Raw genomic sequence first — 24,898 nt, forward strand, 5'->3', positions numbered from 1 at the left:
TTGTCAGCAAGTCGACCAGTGCAACATTAAAAGTGTGATGACACGTATAGAGGCGTGCTGTAGGCCTGCTGCTCGTGTTTTTAATGAGGTATAAATTAATGTTTCAGGTACAAGTTAAAGGGGTAGTTCACCCAAAAATAAAAATTCTGTCATCATTTACAGCCTCATGTCGTTTCAAACCCATAAGACATACAATCATCAAAACACAAATTATAAATATGTATTTTTAATTAAACCTGAATTCCCTCCAGTAAAAGTCCATTCTACCAAAACTTTCACACTTCTCACACACTTTATATGATGATGAACAGATTTATTTTATGATTATGTTCACATATACATTGATCAACAGATACATAGAGCTCAGCAAATATGGTACTTAAAAATGTGTGTGTTGAAACGACATGAGGGCGATTAAATAATGACAGCGTTTGTTTTGGGTGAACTGTCCCTTTAAGCTCTATAGGCAGCATCTGATTTGTCAATTACCACAAGAAAAATCATTTTGATTTGTACTTCAGATTATAAAAACAACTAAAACTACCTAAACAGTCACAGCGGAAGTATGTTAGGCAAATTATTAAAGGAATAGTTCCCCCTAAAAAGTAAAAAAAAAAATCTGTCACTATTTACTCAGCTTCATGTTGTTCCAATCCTTTATATAACTTTCTTTCTTCTGTGGAACACTAAAGAAGATATTCTGAAGAATGTTTTATACTGTTTTTGTCCATGCAATGAAAGTTAATGGGGTTCAAAAACTATTAGACTCAATGTTTGACTTTCAATGTTTGGACAAAAAAAAAAAAAAAAACACATTCCTTTTGTGGTTCCACAGAAGAGAGAAAGCCGTTCATGTTTGTAACGACATGAGGGTGAGCAAATGGCTGAATTTTCATTTTCACTATCACTTTAACTCCTTAAACTTTCATTGTAAATTCATTCAAGTTCATACCTGTCAACATGTAGTTTTTCTTTCTTTTAAAAACTGATAGTCTAGTCGCATTTCGCAGCTGTCCAAAACCGTATTGAATGTATTCCTTTAATTTGTATATTTATAGGAATTATAATATTATATTGACTTGCTTTTAAGTGACACTATGTAACAATGACAATTGTGCATTAAAAGAATGTTACAAACGTTCTAAAAACCAACCGAAATGTGTCAGCAGTCTACACATCACATACACTTTTAAGTGCACCAACAAAATGAAGCCTGATTGCACCGTTTATTACGGCTCTTGTCTGGATCGAGTGATCTTTGACTTGAATACGAGTGTCCTCAGCACTCGGTCTCCTTACTGTCAATGCGCGCCTGTCTCTTCAGCCGTCTCTTGTCCCCGCGGGATGGCATTGCCTGTCCGGTGAGGTCCTCGAAGGACCTGGCAGCTGTGCCGCTTTGAGGGAAGCCGTCCTCCTCGTCCAGGTGAGAGGAGTCTCCGCTGGGGTCCTCCTCGATTGTGGCCATTCGCAGCGGATCCACTCTGGGTGCGGCGGAGAGGTTGGCAGGGCCTGGGGCGGCGAGCGTCTCCTGTGCCGATGACGCGGCGGGGCCCGAGGGGCCCATTGAGGGCTGAGGTCGTGCTGCCACTGAAAGCGGATGGGGGACCTTGACAATGCGGATGGGCGCCAATTCCAGACTGCTCAGCATCTCTGCGCTCTGAGGATAGAAGTGTGTGACAGAATCAGTCAGGAAGACTTCCGAACAGCTTATCATGGTATTCACTACATCACTAGGGATGGGCACGAGTACAATGATAGATTAGGAAAGCACTATAATTTCATAACTTCCAGTCAAAAACATCTAGACCAGTGGTTTACTTCAGTTTATGAGAGGAAGAACCAATTATACAGGGTCATCTACGAGCCGATGTATCAGAATGGTAAAGTGTTTTATGTGTCGCTCTCTACAATGTCGGAGACATAACGGTAATTAATATGATTAGCCTTTGGCTCGACTACCTTATTAAACAGTTAATAATGTGTTGCTAATGTTACACAAACCATGTTACCATTCGCCATCTTAGAGTCAGACAGCTACCTTCAAAAAAATCGGCCTTTGAACATCATAGAAAGTCAGTGAAGAAAAGCCCCGTTCCGCACATCGACGAGATTGGTTTTTGTGATGGTACGAAACAGGCCGTTTTTGAGACTGTCTATACTGCCGTTTTAAGTAGAAAATACTCAGAAATGGTGGTGAATGATGAATTTGCACATGGGGTTTGTAAAACACCACATAGACATACAGCATAAACAACATTAGGTCTTGACTCTTTGTGGTCATAAAAACCCCAGGATCCCCATATACTGACTGGCTTCATCACTGTCTCCTCTCCACCAGTAAGCTGGTGTGTGGTGGGCATTCTGGCGCACAATGGCTGCCGTCACATCATCCAGGTGATGCTGCACATTGGTGGTGGTTGAGGAGATTCCCCCTTCATATGTAAAAAGCTTTGAGTGCCCAGAAAAGCACTATAAAATGTAACAAATTATTATTATTAAAATAAACTAGGTGTATTGATATATTCAATGAATTAAACAATATATTTTGTGATTCAAAAAGATAAAATAAAATCTGTATATTTTTCAATAACAATAAATGATTTACATTGTGAATTTTTCGTGTTTTTAGCAATTAAATTATGTTTTAATTATTGTTTTTAATATAACTGAATAATTGAGTTGCCATTGGCCCCCTGGTTAAGAACCACTGATCTAGACACCGCAATGAAAAAAGGTTTGAGAGAACAAAATGGCATGAAAGTGTTTTGAAGTATTTTTTAACATGACATCATCTTAAAACAGTGACTGAATTAACACAAAGACACGATGGAAAAACATCTGTATGGTGCGTGTGTACGTAAACCAACTACTGATTAACCAAACTTGAATTTAAATTTTAACTTAAACAATTTTGAGGCCTTTTTTTCCATTGTTTAAAAATAAAATGTATAATTTTTATTTTATTTATATTTTGTTTTTATAATAGCATTTATACTGAAAATTCACCACAAAAGTGGGCAGTAAATAAAATAAATATTAAATGTTCTTCACTTTTTTTAACATCTAGGATCTAATTTTTTACAATTAGCAACAATAATAAAAAAATTAAACGGAAGCACAGTTAAAGTATTTTGATTTACTGTATCTGTCAACTAAGCGAGTAGACAAACTGATGCCCATCCCTGTGCATAACATGAACAGCATGCTGCACTCGAGTTAGATGCAGCAACATATGCAATCCATTCACATCTCTTGAACCAAATCAAATGAAGAGAAGGGCATCTGTAGCGTATGCAGTATCAAGAGTTTCAAAGCCGTGCATTTTAAAACGCTCAAGTATGAACTGCATCCAAAAAAACACATTTGAACCAGAGACCGCCAGCACATCCTCACTGACACTGAATGCACGAGACATACAGGACAAGCTGAACTGAACTCAGTCAGCCCATCTGACACGTCACAACCAGCGCACTCTAACTCGAGGGGGAGGGGGGGGGATGACGCACACTCACCTGAGTTAAGAGCTCTACTACACACCTCCACCACCATCTGCTGCAGTTCCACATGGGTCAGAGCAAACAAGCCACAAGTCATACACTACTAGCCCTGATTAAAGACGCCATGCTAACTGAATGGTGTTATGTTACTTTGGGGTCCTGAATGACTTTAATGCATATTAGTGTGTTAGTATTCTGATCTCCGCTGCATAGACCAACGCTACTTTTGCGTCATCGAAGGGTAACGCCCCTTTTTGGGGGAAAACAAACGGATTCCCCTGAGAACAGAACTCGCTCTAGATCTGCAAAATGTTTCTTAAAAAACAAAAATGGCACAAACATACACACTCTCTTTGCCGGCCCAGGACCGTGAGGGGTATTTAAAGAGTAAGTAGCCTATTTTTTTTGTCATTAACACACTCACAGTATGACAAACTAGACGACGAGGCTATGTCAAAAGGAGTCGGTGGTTTAAGTTACTTGGATCATATTTCACTTGATTTATTTTAAGCTATTGACATAGCTTTGTTATCGACTAGCTATACTAGTTAGAAAGACGAAGCTGCTAGCAGCTAACGTTAAAGTTACGTGATTAGCTCTCACTAGCCACGCTACCTTGGCTGTTAACTGATTTTACTGTTGAAATAGTGACAGGCTAGGACTAAAGTGGACTTGGCTGGTTTCTGCTCGTGTCACTAATTCACCCCCCCAAACTATCTGTATTTAACATGAAGTAGTGTAACTTACTTGCTAGTTACTGGCTTTAATTTCGTTATCATACCAACTAAACTGCTGCTAGCAGCTTCGTCTTTCTAACGTTAACTAGTAACGTTAGCTAGTCGACAACAAAACTATGTCAATAGCTTAAATCAAGTGAAATATGATCCAAGTAAACCACCGACTCCTCTAGACATCGTCTAGTTTGTCATACTGTGAGTGTGTTAATGACAAAAAAAATAGGCTAACGTTATTTGGTGATTCCACGAGACAGTGGAAGATGTCTGAAACTCTGAATAGTCCATATCTGGCCACTGCGTGGGGTCATTAATCCAGTTTTCGACCATTTCAAAGGGACACCTCTGTATCCCCATATCCAGAAGCTTCTTTAAATACCACTCACGGTCCTCAGCCGGCAAAGAGTGTGTATATTTGTGCCATTTTTGCTGTCAAGAAACTTATTAGAGCGAGTTCTGTTCTCAGGGGAATCCGTTTGTTTTCCCCCAAAAAGGGGCGTTACCCTTCGATGACGCAAAAGTAGCGTTGGTCTATGAGTGAGGAGTCCATCTTGGGAGTTGTTGTTTTGTGACAGAAGGACTTACACAAGGGTACATCATGGTTTTGGAGTCTTCCTCATATTGTTGATCCAGTTTCTTGTCCTATTAGCAAGCAAAGAGAGATGATCACTGTAATGTCTTGTTTAGCCAAAAATGACAATTCTTTCATCATTTAAAGGGGTCATGACATGAGAAACCAAATTTGCCTTGATCTTTTGGTAGCCTATATAAGAGGTCTTTGTACCATTAAAACGTCCTGCAAGTTTCATAGCTTGAAACGTCCTCCCCATTATAAACAAATCATTTATTTAATCAAGCTCTAAATACAGCTCGTTCTGGATCCATGGTAAGAAGTGACGTCACGGTACGAAGTGACGTACCAGCGTTTGCATATGACCGCCTCCAGCGCAAGGCAACTATGCTTAAAGCGCAAGACAACTACGCTCATTTCGTATCATCGCGCCTCACAAGTGTTCAGTCGACGGACAGCGAGTGGGTCTGTGTACAGGGAAATTACGAAGCCACGCAGATGTGCTGTTCCTGGCTGTGGACAAAACATCTTTGAATACGCTGCGAAAGATCCAGTCGTCAGGGAAAAATGGATGCACTTTATTTTTTGCGGACGTCTCAGTCACGGCAGTGTTAGTTTAAGCGTTTGTTCTATACATTTGAAGGATGACTGTTTTGAGAACAAATCCCAAAATGATGCTGGCTTTGCCAGAAAACTGTTGCTCAAAGATAAGTCCGTGCCGACTATTCTAGGCTCAACAACGACGACGCAAACTGTAAGTAATGTATTTAAAACTTTAAACTACTTTTTAAATACGCCGAATCCGCAAATGTTCTGGCTGGGGGCGTTAATAATTGATGCATAGGCACTGACGTTAGCCAATCATAACAGTGGGCGTTAACACTGAACTCTTAAAGGGGAAACACCCCCAAAACAGACTGTTTGAATCAGAGGATGAGAAACAGGGTGGGAAAAGGTCATAAATCACTACATTTTAAAAGTTTTTTTGTAAAAAAAATAATAGTAATACTATATTTGCACCTAAGGGAACATAATAATAAAATAAAAAAAACCATGTCATGACCCCTTTAATCACCATAATGCCTTTACTTCTGTGTAACAAGGTGACAGCATGTGACAGCAATACAAATGAGGCTATGGCAAAATACCATAAAATTTAGCTGTTCCTCACATTGTTCTTATTGAACTGTTACAAATATTTTTGTTGATTGAAAAAAGCTGAAATAAAATATAAATATTAGATGAAAAACTTAACCACTAGCAAAATGGGCTTTCAATAAAACTTGGCTGCCTATACAGTTGAAAGAAGATAAAAAAATAATAATAAAAGAAACAGTGCTACCTGACTAGAGAAAAAAATGCTTTTGTCAGTCTTTCGTTTTGCCAAATAGGTTGGAAAACATCAACACCCATAATACACTGTACATGTTACCACCCAAGACCACACCCACCAGTCTGTGTGGATACGCTTGACCAGAGTCCAATACCCCCTCGCTTTAGTAGGAAATACATCGTCGTAAACTTTTAGTCATAATGGTGTCGACTTGTATTGTTCCCGGGTAAAATAATTCAAAGAGTAAACGTTTAACGGGAGTGAGTTACTTTCGGTTTCCAGTGAGGAATCAAGAGTGTTGTAGGAAGTGGCTAAAGGCGGCAAAGAATCATAAATACAGAGAGAACGCAGCGACGGAAAATCTAAAGAAAAAAAAAAGTTGTGTTTGTAGTCAACATTTCATAGCAGATGACCACAAACACAGTGTTTTAGGCCAAACGGAGAGGGAAAAAAGAAAAGGCCATACTGTCCGCTCCGCCTGAAGCAAAACGCCGTCGCGTAAAGGTAAGAAAGCTGTTGCCATAGTGTTACATTTTACCATAATGCTGTAAAAGACTAAACAAAGTATGATCAACTTTTTGGATAAACCTACTCTTGCAATAACTGTTAAAAAAAAAAAAAAAAAAAAAAAAAACTAATTCAAAATATTAATAAATACTTAAACTATCGCTTGGCTCTAGGAGACTTGGAATATAGTGTACAAGTCAGATGGGCCACTTTTATGATAGAGGCTTGACAGTCCAAATTCACATTCACTTATTGCATGGATTGTTTATTTTACAGAAGTAAAACAGAAGAAAGTGACAGAGGATTAGAACTACACGACAGTGAGTAAATAACAGAATTTCAGAAAATTCACACAAAATCAATTCCGAAAAACACATTGAAATGTGTGAAATAAGTCTCACCACAAAGTGCACCAGTATGCTTAGGGGAATCCAGAACAGGAGAGAGAAGACCACCACTGATCCCACTATGTTGTCAGCCAAGAACTTCCCTGCACATGGACAGAAAAGAGTCACCATTGGCATTTACTAAATATACAGAAAAAGTCAATTCCTAGCTAAATTCACTGTTATTTCTTACCAAATGTGTTGATGTCCAGTTTGTCGATGAAGTCCCATAAACGCTCAATGACATCTTGGACCTGCTTCATGCATTTGCCCTGAAATGAACACCACCACAGCATTTATAGAAAACACTATTTATCAGTCTGATAAATGATCATTGTCAAAAGATAGACTGTGAATGCACTCACGGCCCCGTCACAGAAGCCAACGGTACAGGGTTTGCCCTTGCGCAGGTAAAGAAATAACCCTTCACTAATAAAGGGAGTGCACAGCCCATCTACGCTCCTACAGCACACTTTACACGATTCCTCGGTCTCTGAAAAACATCACAGCAAATGGACAGACTCAGCATTTTTGCATTCATAATGGAGGCTGATGATGACAATTTTTGGAGTAAATGTTGTGTAAAATAGCCTAAAAATTCCTGTAATTTCAGCCTTTTTATACATCTTACATGCTGTCATATAGGGAAGACTGGGGATAAAAGTCACATGGTCTGTATGTTTCTAAAGCATCAAATCAGCATATTAGAATGATTTCTGAAGGATCATGTGACACTGAAGACTGAAATAATGGCTGCTGAAAACTTAGCTTTGCCATGATCACAGGAATAAATTACATTTTAAAATATATTACAATAGACAATACTTACTTTAAATTGTAATAATATTTCACAATATTAATGTGTATTTGATCAAATAAATGTTCAAAACCATGAAAAAATATTACTGAGATTAATACAATTAATTAGTCATTTATAAAAAAATTATTAATTACTAAAAAAACAAACAAATATGACCCGCATCTTTTTTCCTGGGCAATAATGGAGTAAATGTTCAAAAGCTTTATTGTAGCCAAGATATTAAGGTCTGTGTCTATAGAAATATGAAAAATATCAACTGAAGTAAAACAAATTGTGACAACTAATAACTAGTGTTACCGCTGCGAACTATAACAACGTTATATTGTCCATCGCTTCTCACTAGGTATCAACACTGGTCATTCAAATAGATATCTCTGTTGGGCACTAGTGTGAACACAGAGGAGGGTTTGTTGAGACATTTACCATTGCAGGCGCAGGACTCGAGGTTATACAGGGCCTCACAGAAAGGCTTGCACTCGCCCTTCCGACATCGACCCTTGTCCACACACTCCGTATCATCAACCAGGTTACCAGGCGTGGGGCACTCACTGCTGCTGCCTGGGATACACAAGGGTTAAAAAGTTAACCAACCAAATATAAGATGTGTGGTCAGTAGTGGTCTGGATAAACTACACTGACAGTGTGGAGTTTCATGTTATTAGTTATTATATTACTACGTGTCATTAAAGTTAGTGTGAGCAGGCTGACCTGTGCACCTCGACATGTTCTTGCAAGTGGCAGTGATGGTCTCCTGACAGATCTTATCTGCACTTTCAAACCTACAGTTCTTGCAGCAGGGGCTGTTCCTGTCACTGAGGGTCACAGAAAACAACATCAGGCACAAATACTCATAGCAACAATGATATATGTGTGTCTGTGTGAGTATTATTACTACAGAAATCATTATAATATGCTGATTTGGTGCTCAAAAACATTTCTTACTATTACCAATGCTAAAAACAGCTGTGCAGCTTAATATTTTTGTGAAAACACAAGATTTCAGGATTCTGTCATTAATAGAAAGTTCAAAAGAACAGCGTTTAATTGACTTTTCTGTCACATTCAATCAATTCATTGAATCCTTGCTGAATAAAGGTATTAATTTCTTAAAGGGGTGGTTGAATATGATTTCTCTTTTCTAACTTTAGTTAGTGTGTAATGTTGCTGTTTGAACATAAACAACATCTGCAAAGTTACGAAGCTCAAAGCAAAGGAAGATATTTTCTTTTAAAGAAATCGCTTTTTAAGGACTACGACAAACGGCTGGTAGGGACTACAAGACATTTCTCCCGGGTTAGTGACATCACTAACCCTCAAATTTACATAAACCCACCCCCGGAAACTCGATGTATAGATTATCAAGACATAATATGCTAATCAATGACTAGAAGATAACTATACATAAGCGACATAAATTCACCAACTAACCATTCAGAAATGTTGTCTATGTTGTCACTTCTTGAGTCTCTCCATCTTTCTGACTCCGGTTTGAACATAAAAGGCTACAAGTTTTTGAAATTTCCAGTGCATATCTGGATGAGGTAAAAGGACACAAGCTGTTGTAGCTCCGCCCTCTGTGCTGGGAGCAGCAGCTCATTTGCATTTAAAAGGGACCGACACAAAAACTGTGCGTTTTTGCTCACCATGTAGCATGACAACTTTAACATGCTATATAAAAATATCTGTGGGGTATTTTGAGCTGAAACTTCACATACACATCTGGGGACATCAACGACTTATTTTACATCTTGTGAAAAGGGCATTATACCGCCCGTTTAAAAAACAACTTTTGAATGGTAGAGTATACACATATATATATACATTTTGCTATAAATATATACCAATGTCTATAAATATATAGTTGTATAGTGTTTTTATTTGATAACGTCATTTATTGCGCAAAAACAACCCATAAAATACATTAAGTACAGTTTTTTATTTATTTAACTTTTTATTATTATTAAATGAATTAAATAATTATTTTATGTATTTTTTTATTAAAATTATTAATATTCCATTTCATTTATGTATCAATATCATGATGCATCTCAGAGCTTGTTGGTCTGGTTCATGGCTTAGATTGAGGTATTTTTTTAAATCTCTATGAAGGCAATAATTGGGGAAAATACTTCAGGAACGAAGACCAAACAGTGAAATAGTGGGTGGTCACGATTGTGATTAGATCTGGACAAAGTTGATGCTAATAATCTCAAAATGGCTGATATATTGGTTTATCACGTTTAGCTTCTTTACCTGCATTGTGCCTGCTTCGTGAACTTGCACTTAGCTGTGCAGCAGGGGTCGTCGTTGAGATGAAGCAGTCCAGGGTCGCAGTCCTCGTCCTCCTCCACACGCGAGTTCCCACACAGCTTACTGCTCCTTTCCTTAAAGCACTGGTGGGCCTTAATCTTTAACGCCCTACTGACCGAGAACCTGCTACAGCTCGAGAAGCGCTGTGGGAAACAACAGGTGAGTGAGAAAAAGTAACTACATGTCAAAATAAATCATTTAGCACAGGATGGATACTACCTTGTTGTTGAAGTGATCTCCGCTGACCGCAATAGGGTACATGACATATTTGCCGCCCTGGTCGTCGCTGGGCGCACAAGCAGCTATATTGTCTGGATCATGTTCAGCTCCGAAGTTGTGTCCGAGCTCATGAGTGGTTACAAGATCTGCTTCCTGGATAGATGATACATCACTGTGCTTCCTGCTAAAAAAAACACCTAGTATACAAAATCCAAGTGGTATTTAAAGCAATGTATGCAAACCTTAGTCAGAATAGTTTTCCCATAATTCATGGTGCTTGTCAAGCCAGTGTTCAGGTAACTGGGTCTCTTGACGGAATGTGATGGATAGTAGGCTGTAAGACAAAATGAATGTGCAAAGTCAAGCGCTGTTGAGTGGAATTTCATTGATCACAGTTGTAGAGATCCTTACGTTTAGGGCAGAGGCCTCCCAATCCCTGTTTTGAAGGTGCCACGTATGCCAGACCCAGAGTGCCATCATCAAAGTCCTGATAGGTGAAGAGATGGGCAAGGCAAACTGCAGAGGCGTTGTCTGCGATGTCATAACTGAATTGCTGAAGAGAACCCAGAGAAAGATGAGAGAATGAGAGTCTAAAAATCTGTTTCCTTAAAAAAAATGTTTTATTAAAATAAGATTAGGGAGCATCTGGCTTTCAGCTTTAGAAGTCAAAGGACTTAATAAAAAAAAAATAATAAAAAAAAGTAATTCAGAAATGTATTTACATTTGAATATAGATTTGGTGCATAAATATTGATATAATTGTCTCTTTTTTTGTAAAAAAAATACATATTTTGGGATAATGGTTCCAACATTTTTTTTTTAAATAATGTTGCCCATTAACTGATAATATTTCTATACAATATTTTTTTTTAGAAAACCATTAAATTAATTAATTTATTAAATAATAATTAATTTAAATAGCATTTTGAATATATCTTTAAATACACATTGTCACATGAAAATCCTGTCTGTAAATAGATTGATTTCACAAACAGTAGCGGATCTCGGTTCATTTCGAATCAAACAATAGAAAAATGACTCACACTTCAGTAAAAGTCTATTGTGAATGAATTCACAGACAGAGTTAGTATGATTCAAATCAAACCATAAGAGTCACTGTTTAGTGAATCGGACCTCAAGCTGACTTCATTTATTTGTGCAGGAAACACTAGCACACACCCTAACCAGATGTTATCTGACGAATCCTAACTGTCTTCATTTGAAATGTCTTTTTGTTGCATTTGCGATCACTTTTTCACAGTCTGCAGCCAATAGCATCGGACCAGAATACAAAGTACATAAACTTCACTGACCGACCCCAAAACTGGATTGCTGCCCAAAACAATCTGACCTGTGTATATTTCCAAGGATTCCATGGCACTTACTTCCAGAAGCTTCTTCACATCCCACACATTGCCAGTTCTCTCAATTGGGCTTCCATCCATATTGTAGTGATTCTCTCCTGGGGCAAGTTTTGTGGGCTCCTTATTTATGATTATCTGTTGGCATATTTACATCTTAGATGGCAAGATAACACCAACTCATCAAACTTTGCACATTGAGATAAAGTAATAACAAGCGTATAAAAAGGCAAAGCATTGAGCACACATTTGGATTTCATCACAATGGGAGAAAATATCCAGACACCAAAATCTACTTCTGAGAAATCCCAAGATTAAGTTACACCTGGAGTTTGCTACAAGCCATGTGACAATTTTGGTGGTCTAATGAAACTAACATTAAGCTCTTTGTATTAGAGTTGAGTCAGCTGCTATGATCACTTTGACTTGAGTCACCAGTTCTACCAATGAGGAAATCAGGGATGCATTGGGACAATCCCATAAACCTGTATGACTTTCTTTCTTCTGCGGAACACAAAAGGAGGCGTTTTGAATAATGTTGCGGTTGTTCTTTTCCATGCAGCCTGGAGCTTTCAAGCTTTAGAAAGGATGTAAAGCAGCAAAAAGGCATCATAAAAGTGGTTTATACGACTAGCGTGTTGTTTTACAAATCGTCTGAAGCCTTTATTTGAGAAACAAGACTAAAATTAAGTTGTTATTTACTGATAAATTTGTGAAACAATAAATTATGCTCAAGAAATTGATCAGTTTGATTTGTGAATGAGTCATTCAGAACATATTAATGAACCACTTGGGTGATTCATTTAAGATTTTCAAAGCATAACAACTTGAAAACTTGTTATATAACGCAAGGGTCATACGGAACACATTTTTAAAGTGCCTTTGCACCCTTTTTCATGCTTTTCAAATTTCAACTGTTCAATTATCCCTTTAACAAATGTGAAGAGAAACTAGGAGTCAAACTCATCTACTGAAGTGATGTAGAAGAGAAAAGATGAAAACTGAGAAAGTTATTAAGGTCACCTGATGAATCTGCACACCGTAACCTATAAATTCATCATCCCAGGATGTGTTCCTATAGATATCATCCACTCTGTCTATCAGCTCAATCTGAAAAACACAAAACGCTCAAATTCAATGTACTTTTATCAATAAACCTGATATCATGGTGTTAATATGAATCGTATCGCCAGTGCATCAAACTGCTCTGTTGTACAGTTCAAGAACAATGACATGCCTCCTTTCTAGTTCTATTTTGTGTGCTTTGCTCACCAAGTAGTTGAGGGTGGTGCTCTCCTCTCCACGGCCCATGTGCTTAAAGAAGCGATGATCTGCCACTAACAGCAGCGGGCAGGTGTTCTTCTTGTGGTTGTGTGTAGTAGATCTTATCTCTCTGTTGTGAGGCTCTGCATTCAATACATATAAACCATCTAAACATGGTGCACTATGAGTTTTGTTATTTCTAACTAGTTATGTCAATCACAAAGCATCAATATCCATAAATGGATCGAACCAATTTAAAGCTACACAATGGGGACTTAAGAATAAAGAAGTTATTCTTATGCTTTGTCTCCAGAATATTTTCAATTCTCATGGCAGGAGGTCAATGCTGGGTGACTACATGCTTGAATGGGCGGCCTTTGTCAGACTAATGTATAACTCCTACACACTCATGCAGTAACAATCCCGCTGAGCCAACCATGTCCATCCATGAGCATGTGAATAAACTGAATATCTGTTGTCCATTTAGGCATCTCTCATAACGAAATGTGTCTGTCTCAAAATGGCCAAAAACGAAACAATTTGACCTTAAAGACAACGATATTTACACTGTTGTTCAGAAGTTAGCAATTTATTTTATTTTTTTCATTTTTAAAGTCTCTTGCGCTCACCAAGGCTGCATTCATTTGATTAAAAATTCAGTAATATTGTGAAATATTATTACAATTTAAAAGAGATTTCTATTTTTTAATAGATTTGAATATGCTATTTATTCCTGTGATGTCTAAGCTGAATTTTCAGCATCCTTACTCCAGTCTTCGGTCACATGATCCATCAGAAATTATTCTAATATGCTGATTTGGTGCTCAAGAAACATTTCTTATTTTCACCAATGTTGAAAACAGTTGTGCTGCTTCATATTTTTGTTTTTATTTTAAGAAAAAGTCACTTTTGATTAAATTAATCCATCCTTGCGGAGTAAAAGTATTCATTTATACAAATATGTACCTATGGTAGTGTAATTCTGTTAAATAACATATTTTCTGACATTTTAAAAAAACTGAATATTTAGAAGATAATGTCAGCGGGACTTGATTTTGTTCATGAGGATTTGTTTGCACTTCTCAAAATGTGGTCCATGAAACTTCTCACAGTATTTTCAGCCTACCTCCATCTAGTGTTTTACTGTGTGTGTGTGTGTGTGTGTGTATCTTGTTGATGTCATGTCTACTTTATCTCCCTGTGCAGCGACCTTGAACTTGGGAAAGGTACTTCATAAATAAAACATATTATTATTATCATCAATGTTACTATACATAAATACACACCCTCCTCCTGTTCCGTTTGTCCTGCTGCCTCTTCTGGCAGGAGATCCTGTGCATCAGCGTTCACATATCCACACACTTTGGGTGAGGACAGTCGACTAATATTCTTAATGTCCTCTGAGCGGTACACCAGCAATCGGCCATCAGGGGGCGACTCTGTAAACCGCCACAAGGGCTAACGAAGACAAGACAAGAGATACTGAAACATACTGTAAAAAAAAGTACTTTGTAAAACTAATTTTAAATGCTTTAAAGTATGAATAATTTGAGGAGCATGTGTAAACAAATCACCTCCACATTAAATTCAGCCTCTTCAGTCAGAATGTGGGCTGAGAACTCGTCCCCGTCTATGTGTGCTTGCACACGTGAGTGCTCCTCTCCTGTCGGGATAGCAAACAATCATGGATGAAAAACAAGAAAATTCAGTTCTCAGCCGAAGCTAATGACCTCATAGGATGTCTTACCCACTAAGTGTCCTTTAAAGTAATTCTGTAACTGAATATCATATTGGTCCTCTTTTCCATTCTCATCAACGAAAACAGCCTTGAAGTTGTCCGTGAAAAGTTCTGTGTTTGTTGTCAAGTACAGATTGAAGTGCCTTTGAAAAAAGATGCAATAAACATGTTTTAGTGCAGTGAAAATCTAAAATAAGAATCAGCCTCAAAATCATTCATTGAGGTCAGAGGTGGCCAGAGAAAATAACACAAACACTCTTACACATAATAAAATAAAAATGGAAATAATATAGATAAGATAATATATATATACACATTTATTTATTTTATAATTAATTTATATTAATATATTTTACATATATATATATATATATATATATATATATATATATATATATATACAAAATATATGAAAATAAATTAATTATAAAATATGTTTTAAAAATAAATAAAAACAAATAAAAATAAATACAATAAAACAATACACAAATGTAATTATTATTATTATTATATGTCAGGGGTGGTCATAAGAGATTAACACAAGCAATTAAAAAAATATATAGAATAAAAAAAATAAACAAACAATTATATATTATGTATTTGTATTAAGCTATTTATTTTTATTCTATTCTATATATATATATTTTTTTTTTTTTTATTGAGAAAATAGAAATCAGGGGTGTTTAGAGAATAAATAAATAAATAAATAAATAAACAAACAGATTATCACATGATCTGCCATGTAATAGCAAGAGAGAGGCTGGCATGTGTGGATCTGTTAGCTTTACCTCTGGAGAGCTGTGAAGCTGACCAGCCGCTCCACATGTGACCGGGCATCAACATCCCTCTTCCTGAGCGAGTGAAGCTTGAGTCCTGATGCAGGAACCACATCAAAGTCTGACAGTAAGGAGCTGAGCGCATCTGGATGAAGTAATGCACATACAGTATATCACCATTCCTGCAGAACACCACTATTTACCAACACACACCTTTTAAATCACAAAACAACCAATTAAAGATTAAATATTCCTTGGTCTGTACTACAGACTGTAAGTTTATTTATATGATCATACAGTGACCCAAACATAGATTCTACTGCAAGAGAAGCATATCAAAATGCCTTTCCATTAGGTCTGCAAATACAGCACCTTCCCTGTTTGAGGAAATGAACTAACACACACAAGCAGTCATGACTGAGTCAAAACAGGAAAAGGAAGGAAGACTGAACTCACAAATCAAGATAACCCTTTATATATATCCCCATTTAAGAAACCAGTATATTTAGTAGTTTGAACTCGTATTTTCTTGTTGAGACGATTTAAATAGCAACTTACCAAACTCTTTTACCTCTTCCTGATTTCTCAAGTCTTCTTCAAAAGAAGCTGGTTTCACAGCAGAATGGACAAGAAGTGGAGCTAACACTAACAGCACTAAATGAAATATTAAAGACTCCATACTGGCGATGAAGCATCACTTCTGTCAAAGCACCATGTTTGGATGGTAACGTAAGTTCTCTGCTGTCAACATCTAAGTTAACTTACTGTCCGTTATTTACCAATATTCACGAGCACCTTCTGTTCGGCTTATTAGACGCGACTATGAAAGAAGGCATCAAATCGTATAATATTTGACAGGATAGGATCCGGGTGAATGCTACACGGAGAACAGGCACAGCTTTCAGCTGCTCTCAGTCCTTCCTGCACATTTGCGCTGGATTCTGCCTACGATATTCACCGACTCTACTTCCGGGCAACGATTGAATTCCCAGGAAGAGGGAACTTTTATTTTGAATTTATTTTAAATTCGATTTACTACCGGTATCGTGCTTTTTTTTTTTTTATGAACATGATTTATGACATTTAAATAATTAAATTAATAATAAAGCAAGGCACACCAGTAAAACTGAGAAAGGTAAAAAAAAACTAAACAAAGAGGGGACTTTTTATTCATCGTTTTACCCAGAATCAACATTACGTTAATTAAATATTCTGCTTTTTGTCATCCAACAACATTCCAAATACAGTATGGCATGAAGAAACATTTCTTTACAATTAGAAAGCAAAGCAGTCGCTTAATTATATGAAATTGTTAAATGAAAAGGTGAATTAAATTATTTTACTTAGCCATATTTGGCAAACATTGTTTTATTGTTCTGCACATCCCGAATTTACAATTTTTTTTATCTAGGTATATTTTTTTCAACAGTGGCCTACTAAACCGTTTTATTGACATTATAGCCAAAATGCAAATATAACCAAAATAATAGGAAAATATGAACATGAATACATTTTAATGTCACAGTGTTAGTGGCACAGATGATACAAAATGTTGTTTTTGTAATAGATTTTTTTTATCCTCAAGACTTCACATACATGCAATTTTACATAGTACTGTACAAGTGGAATTTGGTTCTGATTTATAGAGAATAACACATATTTTCTTGATGATGTATCAAAAACAAATGCATGATACATAAAAAGGCCATCTAAGAGTGAAAGGCAAAACTAGTTTTAAAAGCAATGGCAAAGCCAAGGTCCCCAAAAAACCAGTCATGTTTTACAGGGGTAGAAGTCAAACCAAGTAAAATATTAGGCCTAATTAATATTTGGAATAGGCAAAAGTCAAGTATGAAAGACAGACATCAATACAAACATCAGACCACCGTGGTGAAAATGAAAAAAAAAAAGACATGCTTTCCAAATTCTTGCTCTAACTCCAAACTATAAGAGCTTACAGGAGTTTCATCAGGAAATATAAAAACCAATCTGCAAGGCTAAGTTTTGTGCAACAAGCAAATTCCTACAAACAGGAACCATACAGTTTTTGGTTGTTTGCAAGATCTATAGTGTACGTCAAGGAGTATTTCCCGGTTTACATGTAAAGCCACAATTATTTCTAATTAGATTTAGGAATAGGAACAAATTACATTTCAAATGGAAACATGACGCAACCCAAAACCAAAAAAAGTGAATAAAACCAGCACTTGACTGAATTCAATAACCCTGAAGGAAACGGTTATATTGTATAACTAATATTTCATAATCAAAGTATGCAATAAAAAAGAACATCAAATGCAGTATCACAACAAAAAAAATATACAAGCAGCTAAATTTATAAAGCCCATACAACATCGGAGTTCTGCTTGGAGTACATATTTACTCACGGTCAAAAAATGTTCCCTCATCAATGTCTTAAAAACCTGCTTGGCATGATTGTCAATATATACATGTATATATAAGCATTACTTTACATGAAATGGCCAAATGTTGCTGAATAATGAGCATAATTAGATTCAGCTGGATAGAGTAACTTGTGTGCTATTCATAACTGACAATGATGCTGTGCTTTAATTGATCATGCTGATTCTTATTCAGAATAATGTACCAAAATCAATTTTGAGATCAATATCATGGCCATTTCATATACAACATTTTATACATATGCATAAAGGTATATCTTTTAACATAACACAATTTCAAAAGAAGTGCCAAAATTATTAATCTAAGAGGACCTGAGGATAAATACATAAACAAATAATTATCAAAAAAAACAAACAAAGCTCTCAGCTACAGGAGAGAAAACCAGTGAGGTACTCAAAAACTTTAAGGCTAACACAGGATAATGCAGGTTGCTACCAAAGGATGGAGGTGACTTACATGAAATATTCACCAGAAATCAACTTTATAAATACTGTGGGTTCCAGAACGATAAACGAATGTTGTATTGCAAAAGAAAAAACATTCACTTTGTCATATCAACCTCCGATATGGCACACTTCCATTACATAACATGAATGAAAAATGGCAGACGATGAAATCGCACCAAGGATTTTGAGGAAACCTAATGAGCTACATATTATACAGCTACACATATGGCAGGTGCTCTGATCTGAATATTTCTGTACATAATACACTTGCTATTCCAGATGGTCCAGGCAAGATGTTGACATTCAGTCTCATACCTATATTTTAAAACCAGTCTATTAAATAAAAGAAAAAAGTATTTGTAATGGCTTTTCAGAAACTATTGAACATAATTTGTTTTGAACATATATTCTTCGTTTTAACTAAAACACACTAACTTGTCCATATAATCCATCCAGTTCAAGACAGCAGAAACCACAAGTTATATGAACTTGCATAGATACAGTGCTGGACTTGTAAATATGTTTAAGCCAAACAGTCTTGAAATCAGTGTATAATCCCAGCCTGATTTACAGTGACTGTTCCAAAATCCCAAATGCTGCGAGAGAAAAAAAATTCAATTTTAGTAACAAAAAAGGAAACAAATTAGATTTTTTTTTTTTGAAAGAGCTTAAAAAACGTTCCATTTGGTTGCAGTATTTTGACAGTTCGCATTTAGATGTTGGGTGTTCAGATAAGTGCCATTTGAGCGACACTTTTAGTGGGCCAATATTTGGCATTGTAAACTCACACAACAGCCCTGCTTTGGAATCATATTTATGCTTTAAATCGTCAGTGACTCAATCTCAAGGCTAAACATTTTATTTAAGTGCACAGAGAAATTGTGTTGGCAAATATCATCTCCTGATGACACCAACAGCCAAAATCAGCAAAATCAAACTAGGTTTATCTGTAGTTTTAGACTGAAAGACAACGAAATGACATGAACAGAACACAAAACAAAGTGCCATTAAACCGTTTTGAATCTACAATTTAGCTTTTAATAAACATGTAAAGTAGCATTAAGCTGTGTATTTGAGCCAACGAATGAAATTTAAAGGTGACAGAAAAGCCCCTTATCTGTGCAAAACAAGTAATAAAGAATAGGCCATGTGACTGAAATGCTACTATGAACATAGAAACAGACACTGAATATTATGTTCTGTTAGAACAGAACCCTCCATAAGAGCCACATATGCGAAACATCCACACAATAGTCAAGCGCCCGGATGGAACGGCACCGTGCTCTTTCGGTAACGTCTGAGGGGTGCGCTAAGGGAACCCCCACCTGTCGAATCCTCCACCTAAGCAAGCAGCAGCCTCACGAGGTCTGCTTTAGTCTCATCGGGCCTGTGGGGATGGAGCCTACTCAGCTAGCTGTGACAGTAACCGTGGCGTGAGATGGCTCGTGTTGCGGCTTCAAACGCGCAAGTCCCACCGGTTGATGAAGAGCTCGAAGGCGGAGGAGGAAAAGAAAAAGGGTTAAAGGAGATGACCGGAATTCCTCATACAGGGACTGCTCACGCCGAGCTGTTAGGTGGGTAAAGGGTCGTCGTCGCCTTTACTGCACTTGCACTTACAGCACAGCACGAATGGTGTAGCTAGAAGCAGGAACGGAGAGGCTACCAGTAAGAGGAGGCCGAAACCAGCAAAGATTCCAACAACCTGCGGAGAAAGAGATGAAAACGTCAATGATATGAAAGTGTCCACAAAGAAAATATTTGTCAAAAAAAAAAAAAAAAAACATGTACCAAGTTTTCTTGTATGTTTTGCATTCATGTTGGTTTCATATTAGTTTGGAAAGAATTCTATACCATTTTTAAGACAAGTTTAAATTTAATGTCATGTGGTTTAACCATCAAGTAAAAATAATAATGCATTTTCCTTACAGACTGAAAACTTTTGAGTAAACACATATTATATATATATATATACATACACACACACACACGCACACTAAATTTAATAACTTTTAGAAGTTTTAGAAGACAAAAAGACTTTTATTATTTTAATTCTTTCTTCATTATGATATAGGGACACCCTGATTGTTTTTCTTTACTTTATGTACATTATCTTCAAAAAACATCAAAATTAATTTTAATTCAGAAATTGAATTGTATTTTAGCATATTGTTGAATAAATTCATGTTTTTGTTGTTTGTATATGGCCACTTTGAAATATCAGTTTTAAAACTGTGGAAAATTCTTTAAAAATTTGGTGAGTGGTGAGGATGAGTAAGTTATGACAGAATCTTTACGTTTCATTGAAATTTTCCTTAATATATTGAGTTTTAGCACTTTATTTTACAGTGTCATTGTTACACATGTTACATGTAGGAAGTTACTATAGTAATAAGAGTAAATGATGCATAATTACACACAACTAACTCTAAACCAAACCCCAATCCTAACCAGCCCTATAGGATGTAGTTTATTAATATCACGCAGTATTTAAATGTATAATTACACTCTAACAAGGACATCTTAAAATAAAGCGTAACTTGGAGTCATTTTGTTTCTTATTTAAATTCAAATGATCACAAGATAAATAACTTATGTTTTTTTTTTTAGTAAAAGCAAGACAATATATAAACACATTTTCTTTCCCAATCTTGCTAGTACTCTTTCTACTCTGCCATCATTTAAAGCAATAAACGGAACAAAAATAAAACTAAAAAGTAAACAAAAATCCACTGTTCTGATGCTGCATCATCTTCCACCACATAGGGGCGTCAGATCCTTAGAATTTAAAACTGTTACAAAATGGAACAGAGATTGAGTTCATCTTATGCATGAACTATATAGAATCTGTCAACGTCATGGGCCAACAAAATTACACATATTTCACATCACTGTAGGAGCACCATGTAAAACCAATTTTCTCTGGATGCAAAACAATCTCTGAATTCTGAACAGGGAATAGGATACAATAGACCTCTATTCCTCCATGCGGAATCTTCTCAGCATTCCGAAGATGACAATACCCATTCATCATGGGACAAATTATAGCGTTGCACACTATTTCTGTTTCTATGTAAATGTCCCACCATTTTATGACTCTATTTTCCCTCAGAGCTCTTGTGTGGAATGGCATGAGAGGAGGAGAGTAGAGTGGCGTAATGGAAGAGTGTTGCCAAACCCCGAGGTTCAAACCCTGGACCGGCAGCACCGTCTTTACTAATTCATAAAGAATCAAATTTCTGATGCTGCTCGGCTGAAACGTTGTAAAATTCAAACTTATAGGGCTGGAGCAGAGCCGTGGCGCTCTTACGAAGCTTAACATGACTCACTCCTCCCTGCAGAGCAACAGATGTCTTTGTGCAAAAGTACTGAAAGCTCTCCATAGTTTCAGGGCCATCTCACCTTTTCGACATTATGTTCAGCATATGAAACGACGAGCGTGTGAAACTCAAGGTTTATAATGTGAATAACGGCATCAGAATTACACATTCAACTTCAAATTAAAAGAAAAACAAAAGAAACATATTGCAAAAAGAAAAAAATTATCATTAAGTTCTTTTTTTTTTTTTGCATTGACACATTTTCATAATTCCATTCATTCATTTCCCCTCAAAACTGTCATTATTATAAATGACAAAAATATTAATGGTAAATTAATCCTGTAATTAAAATATTCCTGATAAGTTTTTTTGTAAATCAGCTAAATGTACCATAGAATAACAAATGGTACCATGATTAATATTAATACATATTTAATAATAAAAGTACTTCGAATAATAATTATAAATGAAACATTATTATGAATTATACATTTTTTAGAGATCTTTCCACATTCTTATTTCAATAAATCTTTAATTGTCATGAAATGCCAATATATATTATCTTATGTAAATATACCTATACATAACACAACTTCATAAAGATATGCTGTAAACCATATATATGCACATATATATATATACATACATACAGTATATATATACACTGTGTATATATGCATGTATATATATATATATATATATATATATATATATATATATATATATATATATATATATATATATATATATATATATATATATATAATTTTTTTATTTTTTATTAAGTTGTGTCATATTTCAAGTAAGGAAATTAGGAGTAAAGTTTTGGAGGGTTTAAACAGACTTTTCTGCATACTATGTTTCTCACAGTTCCTAATGACATCGCTTAAAGGCTTTTCCCCAACACTATTTGTGCTCATTTTACCATAAGAAAATGTATTTTTTCAAAGCTATTAAGAAATACATAATGGACAGTGGGACTAATGAGCCTTGTGTTGAAATTTTTTTTGTATATGCCTTTAATCCAAGAAAGAGGTTGATATTTTCTTAGTATTATTATTTTTAAATCAGCCTTTTCAAATGTGATACTCTCCTATCATTATTTAGTCTAACAAAAGAAAAAGGAAGGGAGGTGGGAGTACCCGAGTTGGCCTTTTAAGATGTGCTAGTCTAAACTGTTCTAAATATAATGGCAGATTCTACTGCTCTTCTCCATCATTTGATGAATAATTTTAGTGAATTTGTCCCAAGGAGACCTCCTCACATATAATCTCCTGTGAAACAGCAGGTATCACCTGCTCCAACCAGACAACCTACTTCATGAACAAACACTTGTGTCTGAATGGATGCCTATGACTTGGTCACGTGTAGATGCACGTGTACTCGTTTCGAACACTGCAGAGAAAAGAAAATAAGTAAGAAAACGTGTGCTTCTTCCCATGAGCACCCACCTGTGTTCTGTGCCAGATCACCGAGGCTCTGGAGTGGCCTAATTTGTTCCGACAGGGTCCTTTGTCATAATGGATCAGGAGGAAGTCGTCCTGTCAAACACACAGTTTACAAGAGGCCGGTCATTATCTACGTGGGTGTTCGGGACAGCTGCATGAAGGGCACTGTTGCATTTACGGCCTTGATTGAAGGACTAACATGCCGCCTCAGTGGCGCGCGCATGGCCAATAAAAATACAGTAAGATAGCAGCATGACGTTAAGAGTGTTAAGCTGAGATATTTTGGACGCTGTTTACTCACGTCCAGAGACTCCAGGCAGTACCAGCAGAAAGCATGCTTGCAGTTCTTACACATCATCTGGGCACAGCCCTCGTCTCTCTCTATGTAGACTTTACATTTAGGACAGCGTTTGATGGGGGCATCGTCATCATCAGCTTTAAAAAATGAACTAAAAAAAACAAAGAAAAGAGTAGCACGGTTAGTTCACCCGAAAATGAGACGTGATTCATTTCAGTAAGTTGTACTGTATCTTTCAACATATCTTTTAATTGTTCATGCATGTTTTTTTGTGCTACAGTATTAAAGTGGAAGACAAGACTCGCGCTCCAGTCCACGCTGCCACTTAAACCCGGGCACTACAGCGATCTCACGTCACATTTAAAGGGTTAGTTCACCCAAAAAATGTCCAGCTTTATAATAGGAGTGAATAGTACCTTGTTTTTTGAAACCCAACATAAACCCAACATCCATCATAAAAGTAATTATACGGCTCCAGGTGGTTAATAAAGGCCTTCTAAAAGTGAAGGGATGCGATTTTTGAAAGAAGAAAAAAATCCATAATAATAATTTTCAGTTTTGGGTGACCTATCCCTTTAAATGTGATGTGAGATTGCTTTTCTTACACTTTAATACTGTAGCACGAAAAAACATGCATGAACAATTAAAAGATATGTTGAAAGATACAGTACAACTTACTGAAATGAATCGCGTCTCATGTATTCACTCAACCACACGAGACACGTCAATAAAACAGCTTGTGAACAATATGTCACTAAACATTGCATTTACCTTAGGAAAGTTATTCAATGTTCACAGATAATTAGCTATAAATAAACTAGAGAAGACCTTATTGACTGTTTGAAGATAAATGTATGTTTGAAGACAGGTGTTTATGAAAACTACTTTATGTGCAAATGAGTACACACAAACATTTCAGCTTTTAATTATTTCAGTGTTATTATATCTGAAAATAACTAGCAGTTGAATATAATAGTTTGTGCTCTGTTGTTAATTTTAACCTGTACTATTATAGTAATGCACCAAATGAGAGGGTTCCCTGTACAGTTTACAGCATTAGTTGAGACCTTTTTTTCCCCTTAAGAAAAGCAAACTATCAGTATCGGCAGATATCATTCGGAATAATAATTGATCATTTTCGCTGAGAAATTTAGTATCGGTGCATCTCTAAAAACAATCCCTTTTCACAGGACAAAAAAAAAAAATGTAAATACGGTACTGGTAAATTTGATTTCTAGTACAGATTTCTACAGTTGATCTTTTTTCCACGCAGACAGGCCCATCTCTTTTACTAAAGTGTTGTGGGCCAGGGACAGTGTTCACTGGTAATGAAGAGCCTGACCCACAGGGACCAAGCTGACAAGTACAAGCCCATTCATTTCCAGGACAATTCCCAGTCTATTGATCTAAGAGAAGTGACACTGCGCAGCAAACCTCTCATAGCCCGTTA

The 24,898-nt window shown here is 36.3% G+C and overlaps 3 protein-coding genes across 4 annotated transcripts in view; all 3 read right to left on the reverse strand.

The window, feature by feature from the left end:
* mboat2a (membrane bound O-acyltransferase domain containing 2a) overlaps positions 1 to 24,898 on the reverse strand; it is a 241,599-nt gene that overhangs the window by 131,814 nt on the left and 84,887 nt on the right. The gene's annotated exons all lie outside the window — the stretch shown is intronic.
* adam17a (ADAM metallopeptidase domain 17a) lies at positions 1,128 to 16,496 on the reverse strand. The gene is made up of 19 exons (XM_079633600.1): positions 16,074 to 16,496; positions 15,528 to 15,660; positions 14,749 to 14,882; positions 14,576 to 14,664; positions 14,288 to 14,459; positions 13,011 to 13,144; positions 12,762 to 12,848; positions 11,763 to 11,876; positions 10,789 to 10,930; positions 10,620 to 10,711; positions 10,378 to 10,530; positions 10,102 to 10,301; positions 8,557 to 8,660; positions 8,272 to 8,406; positions 7,394 to 7,521; positions 7,222 to 7,300; positions 7,044 to 7,132; positions 4,817 to 4,873; positions 1,128 to 1,657 (listed from the first exon to the last, which is right to left on the reverse strand). Exons 1-19 carry the CDS (start codon positions 16,192 to 16,194, stop codon positions 1,280 to 1,282), a joined length of 2,541 nt encoding a protein of 846 aa, XP_079489726.1. The 5' UTR covers positions 16,195 to 16,496; the 3' UTR covers positions 1,128 to 1,279.
* The window catches only part of rnf144aa (ring finger protein 144aa), a 29,528-nt gene continuing 23,420 nt past the window's right edge, over positions 18,791 to 24,898 (reverse strand). For both annotated transcript variants that reach the window (XM_079632784.1, XM_079632785.1), the window contains 3 exons: positions 23,452 to 23,599; positions 23,154 to 23,243; positions 18,791 to 20,087 (listed from right to left, as the gene is read on the reverse strand). In XM_079632784.1, coding sequence (XP_079488910.1) covers positions 19,956 to 20,087; positions 23,154 to 23,243; positions 23,452 to 23,599 — 370 coding nt within the window. In that variant the 3' untranslated portion in view covers positions 18,791 to 19,955. The remainder of the gene's footprint in view (positions 20,088 to 23,153; positions 23,244 to 23,451; positions 23,600 to 24,898) is intronic.

This window comes from Phoxinus phoxinus (assembly GCF_949152265.1).
Source record: "Phoxinus phoxinus genome assembly, chromosome: 13".
NCBI lineage: Eukaryota > Metazoa > Chordata > Actinopteri > Cypriniformes > Leuciscidae > Phoxinus > Phoxinus phoxinus.

Bases quoted from the DNA above. Each gene is read 5' to 3' on its own strand.
- adam17a (XM_079633600.1), bottom strand. From the start codon at position 16,194: ATGGAGTCTTTAATATTTCATTTAGTGCTGTTAGTGTTAGCTCCACTT. The intron at 12,849-13,010 runs GTGAGCAAAGCA...TGTGTTTTTCAG, and splicing joins GCACCACCCTCAACTACTTG to ATTGAGCTGATAGACAGAGT. The intron at 7,301-7,393 runs GTGAGTGCATTC...TGTTCATTTCAG, and splicing joins TTGGCTTCTGTGACGGGGCC to GGCAAATGCATGAAGCAGGT.